Consider the following 6,000-nt stretch of genomic DNA (forward strand, 5'->3'; position numbering starts at 1 on the left):
GCCACAGTACTCTACCACCACTTCACCGCTACGGCAGCTTCTGAAGAAGGAGGGCCCCTGGGACTGGACCCCGGCCTGCCAAGCAGCTGTGCGCATGCTTAAAAACCAGCTCACCACAGCCCCTATTCTGGCTCATTTTGATCTTCTTAGCACCACTTTGGTCACATGTGACGCATCGGCCACGGCAGTGGGGGCTGTTTTATCCCAGATACAAGAGGGTGTGGAGAAGCCTATAGCTTTTGCTTCCCGTGCTTTGAACCCCACAGAACAAAAATACTCAGTGGGAGAGAGAGAAGCGCTAGCTTGCGTCTGGGCATGTGAACGCTGGCACATGTACCTGTATGGTCGGGCGTTTACTCTCAGAACAGATCACCAAGCACTCACAGCTCTGATGTCTACTTCGGGCACGGGACGCAGACCACTCAGATTGTACAGATGGTCAGATCGGCTACAGCAGTACAATTTTCAGCTCCAGTTCACCCCGGGGCGAGATAATGCAGTGGCTGACCTCTTATCCAGATCAGTTGTAGCGCTTGAGCAGGGATCCCAATCAGAAGACACTGAGCAAGATCTGATTCAGATGCTTCACGGACCCCTGCAGGACATGGTGTCCCTCCAAGAGCTCCAGCAGGCATCGCAGAAGGACCCTACCCTCCGCACTCTACGTTCCTATATTACAGACGGATGGCCACGGCAGGTATCTGGCGAACTGCAACAATTTTCCAGGATTAAAGACGAGCTGTCCTGCTGGAATGATTTCTGTGTGGCACGAGGCCACCGCACAGTGGTGCCAAGTGCTCTACGTGCACGGGTGCTGAATATGGCACATGAGGGTCACCTGGGCATCGTCAAGTTTAAACAACGCTGCCGGGACCTGGTGTGGTGGCCCGGCATTGACCATGATATCGAGATTCTGGTCAAAGACTGTATGGCCTGTGTGGTCAGTGGCAAGTCGGGACTCCCTGCCCCACCGCCATTGCAGCCAGTCACCTGGCCATCTCACCCCTGGGAACATCTGCAGCTGGACATTTGTGGTGAAATACATGGTGTTCCCCATCATCAGCGTTATTTAGTGGTTGTCTATGACCTGCATTCTAAATGGCCTGAGGTCGTCCCCACTGGGACGGTCACCTCCCAGACTATAGTCCACATACTGGACACACTGATTGCACGCTGGGGTTTGCCACGAGTCATCACTACAGATAATGGTCCACAGTTCATCTCGGATGAATTCTCTAGTTTCCTCAGCATCAACGGCATCAAACACATTCGTACAGCAGTCTACCACCCCCAATCTAATGGGGGGGTGGAACGATTTAATCAAACACTCAAAAATGGTATCCGGGCACATCTAGCTCAAGGCTGTGCCTTTCAAACAGCCTTACTGCAGACACTTATGCACTACAGGGCCACTCAGCACTCAACCACAGGGGTCTCACCAGCACGGTTGATGACAGGACGTGAATTGCAACTTCCATTGGACAGGCTACGACCCCCGGGGACTGTTCCTACTCCATCTACTGCACGCACTGTCGTCCAACGGAGCCAACAGCGAATGAAACAGAGGTTCGACAAAAGGCACAGGACAAAGCCACCTACAATACATCCTCGTGATTGGGTTCGAGTTAAGCGGCCTCACAGAGGTAACAAGTTGCAATCCTTCTGGTCTCCACCACTTTGTGTTAGCCGACAGCTGGGACCAGCAACCTATCTGCTCCAGGATGGCTCCCGGTGGCACGCCAGTAGGATGAGGAAAGTACTGTCACCTGAAACCCAGTCAGAGACCCAGTCATTCAGCCAGCTGGGAGCCTCCTTCTGTCCCATCAGGGTCAGCGATGATACTGTCATAGCAGGTCCTGAACCAGCAGGACCAGTGCAACATCCTCCAAGAGTCCGCCAACGTCCTCTGCATTTACGGGACTTTGAGACTTCATTCCACACCTGAACTTGGTGGGAAAGGGGGGAAAATGTTATGTTTGTTTGATGTTCTGTTTCCTGCTTTGTTTTGTTGTGTTTTGGAAGTCAGTCAATGCTGTGTGGTTGCTAGGTTACGTGTTGCCGGATGTTGTGAATGTGTGTCGTGCTTGCAGGGATGTGGTAAGTGAGAGTGGTTGGGAAAACGGATGTGACGGGCGACTGATGGTAGAGAGGATACTGTAAGCAGCCAAAATAAACCAGCAACGTGTTTAAGACTACAAACACTGTTTTGCGTCCGTTATTGCAATATAACAAGGTTGTCTTTTTATAATTGTATAATATACATTGACGCCTTATCACTGTATACACTTTACAAAGAAGCATCTTTATACTGAGCTCACTACATTGAATCTGCACGCATTCTATATCCAAACCATTGCATGGTTTAGGGTGCGTTCGTAAACTATGCAGTTGTGCTGTTTAATAGCTTTTTCTTAGGCCGATGTATTTTTTTACATGAATTTTCAACTCTTAAGTCTAACCCTTTGCGATCCATTTATTAATATCGCGTCAGGCACGTCAGGTCTAATTAATTTTCACACGCGCAGTTAATTTTATACGAGCTGTTTAAAAGTATTTTTTTTTCACAGTCAAACGGGTTTAAATGGCCCTGCATATCAACAAAGCACTCACTAGATATCTCCAACCCCGCCCCACCCTTTCGTTTGCTACAGCGTTCACCTATGTAATAAATAAATAAATAAATAAATAAATAAATAAATAAATAATAATAATAATAATAGTCGTACATACCGATCGATCATCGGATCACTCGTTTTATCACCAAACTCCTCAATAATGCGATCCAAGTCATTATTTTATTACTATAACATCTCAAAAAAGCTCTGCAAATGTCCGTGTTTTCTGTGCGCTGATTCAGTCAGCCAACTTGTTTATTTACGACACGCCCCGTTATCTGATACCAGATACCATGTATGACTATTCATGAGATACGCCTTTTTTCCGACTTGTCTCGGCTCTTGTCGCTCCCACTCGGCAATTGAATGATTTTCTCGGGTTTTTCCAGAGAAAAAGCGACTAGAAACACGTTTTTTTGCGTTGCTATAATGATGTCGGACCCAGTCCGACAAAGGACCTGTGAGGAATAATTGCAATGTCGGACCCAGTCCGACAATGGACCGGAAAGGGCTAATACTACTGTAATTATTACTGCTGCTCTTCAGTTGTTTTTTTTTTGTGCGTCGTTACTGTTTAAAAAAAAGAAAGAAAAGCTGGTCGGTGCTAATTGGTGTTGAACAAAGCTAGCAACTCCTCTCCTTTCTCCCCTTCAGTCGTTTCAAAATGTAAAACCCAAACTTAAAATATGTGCAATATCTTTTTTTTTTTTCTCAAAAGAGCATTAAAATGACAAATATAGAAATAAATAATAAAAATAGTTTTAGAATATACCTGCATCCACCACAGCAAGCCGTTAGCCATTTTGAAAGTGAACGCTCTGAGAATCCAGCTCTGAAGCTGGAGCAACCAGAGAGTGCTCTGAGCGCTCCGAAATTCATCTCCTCTGAGTTTTCAAACGACACCACAGAGCACTCCAAGAGTTTACAAACGGTCAGAGTGTGCTCTGACACTCCGAGATTGAGTTTACGAACGCACCCTTAAATAATTGAGCAACATCACCTGGTTACCTTGGAATCTGCTTGTACTTTGTCTTTCACTGTATTTAATGTATTATAGCTTGTATCATGCATATCTCTGTGTTTAAAGTATTATGGATTTTCTTGTTGTTACTGCATCTTGTAAAGCGCTTTGTGATGGTGGTCCACTATGAAAGACAATTGATTGATTTAACGCAAAGCCAAGTAATGTGTATCTAATGAATTGTATGTATTTCACACAACGTCCTTTCTTTACTTTGATTTTTCCCCAGATGTGTGTGCTCTTCATCAGGACGAAGGCAGCTGCCAGGAGTACAGTCTGAAATGGTACTATGACAGTGAACAAAAGGAGTGTACGCGCTTCTGGTATGGTGGCTGTGGTGGAAACAAAAACAAATTTGAAACCCAAATGGATTGTGAAGCTCTGTGTGTCAAATCTCGCTAGGTCATTCTGAAATATCCACATGCCCTACAGTCCACATTTTTTAAGTATTGTAATTTTTTTTACAATGTATTCAAATGCAATAAAAATTCACTAAAAAAAGTACCTTGTGTGTATTTTAATGCAACTGGTTTGTGAAACAAAATACTGTAGTTCTGTTTGTTGTCAGACCATTCTCTTGTACGTACATACAGTTGTGCTGCCCACAGACTACTACTGTATGTATGTATGTATGTATATATAACAATTGATTTTATATAATTGTTTTTAATTTGGGTTCAGCACAGGTTGCTGGTGTTATGCAAAGAAGGTTTAGTCATCTGAGTGTTAAGATTAGATGTTGTACACAAACCTAATCCATTCATTACACGTTTGTAAATGTGCAAAATACCTCAATCAAGGTGGGTAAATTGTAATATTGTATAATAAGCAAAGTGATGAACCCAGTGTGCTACTTTATATATACAATACTAATACTTGAAATGAATGAATGCCCATTTGGTTGTATGAGGATCCTTGTACACTGTGCAGAATCATGTAAAACGTGTATCTGCATAGAATATAGGCACGATTCATTAAGTATTTAAGAAATATTGTGAATGAACGTTACCATTATGTATTGTCATGCATTTGGGTACTCAATCCAACCTTCCATAGTTACTTCTGTAAGTGGTTTTTCAATGCTGAATAAATGTGGTCTATTGTTTTAACAAAAGAATGTTCCATTCTTTTTTCACACATTTGTTTGTGATGTTAACCTATATGTGGGGTTCAGGGGGCGGAGCTAGGCACCAACAACCTATCATCTGCTGTCATCAATTAAATCTACCTTATTTAAACATTAGTCACCTCTACCTCGCTGTCTTGTGTTTTTTCGTTTTTGGCTTAAACCTAAGTGATTTCAAGACCCATCTACTTTTGCGTACCTCAATAATGGAGTACTTACAGATTCCCAGGTTTTTCTGTCATTAACAGATCATTCTCCTTCAGCTTCAATCCATGGTCCATCCAGTCTCCGTTTTTTCTCCCCTCCTGATATTTCAGTTACATCTGATCAGGCTCCTGATCAGGCTCTTGGCCAGGTTCCAGTTCAAATGCTGCCTACCGTTCCTACCACGCAAACATCGAATCTGCGGCGATCCAAGCGTCTTCGGCCTCAGGACGCCCCTCCGGATCGATTGTTTTGGAAGGACTGGCCCATGAATAAATTGATAAAAACCCTCCTTCAAAATGGTAATGCGATTCCGGCAGGGAGTGATAGAGAGTCTCTTTTCATTCTCTATTGCAATTCAGTCTCAGCAGAACCAGTCTTTCCTCCGAAAAAACATAATCAGCCGCGCCCAGCCATTCAGCGTCCTAAAATAGACAGCAGGCAGTCTATTCTGGATCTAACCACCCCCACAACTAGCACCGCTAACCAGCAGCCAGCCATTGAAATCCAACATTCGCAAATATTCAACGAGATAAAATCATTTAGCAGCCTTTTTCCAATACTCTATCTTCGGTCAGTTTTCAACTGTCGGATCTAGAAAAAAGGGTGTCTATTATGGAACAGGGAAAACAATCTACAGCGCAGCCATTAATTTCAGCATCAAATACTGCAGCACCGCCTACAGCTTCTTTCGGTCCAATTTCAGCCAGCGAGGCAGATTCTCCAATATACAACCTTGCTACCGCATCTACATACGGATCCTCCTCTCCAACGGCAGCTAGACGTCACACTATATCTCCACAAATTAGACGTATCATTCTCGAAGGTAAGGACATTAATCTTGTTTCACTATTAATGACGACTTCTGAATTCTTGGACCATAGAGTAGTCGATTGTGGAGAATTGGCGGTAACTCTAAAATCCAGAGATCCCAGACTGCTTAAAAATCTTACATTAGGGGAGTTTGTCCTTGCTTTCTCCATATTCAGAGATGTGTTATGCTCGGTATATCCTAACCGCAGAGCTGAATTGGA

General features: G+C 43.8%; 1 protein-coding gene across 1 annotated transcript in view; it reads left to right on the forward strand.

The window, feature by feature from the left end:
- LOC117394887 (collagen alpha-6(VI) chain-like) overlaps positions 1-4,753 on the forward strand; it is a 105,955-nt gene extending 101,202 nt beyond the window's left edge. The window contains exon 43 of the mRNA XM_059013027.1: positions 3,866-4,753. Coding sequence (XP_058869010.1) covers positions 3,866-4,038 — 173 coding nt within the window. The 3' untranslated portion in view covers positions 4,039-4,753. The remainder of the gene's footprint in view (positions 1-3,865) is intronic.
- Positions 4,754-6,000: the final 1,247 nt, after the last annotated feature.

Source organism: Acipenser ruthenus, chromosome 3 (genome assembly GCF_902713425.1).
Source record: "Acipenser ruthenus chromosome 3, fAciRut3.2 maternal haplotype, whole genome shotgun sequence".
Taxonomy (NCBI): Eukaryota; Metazoa; Chordata; class Actinopteri; order Acipenseriformes; family Acipenseridae; genus Acipenser; species Acipenser ruthenus.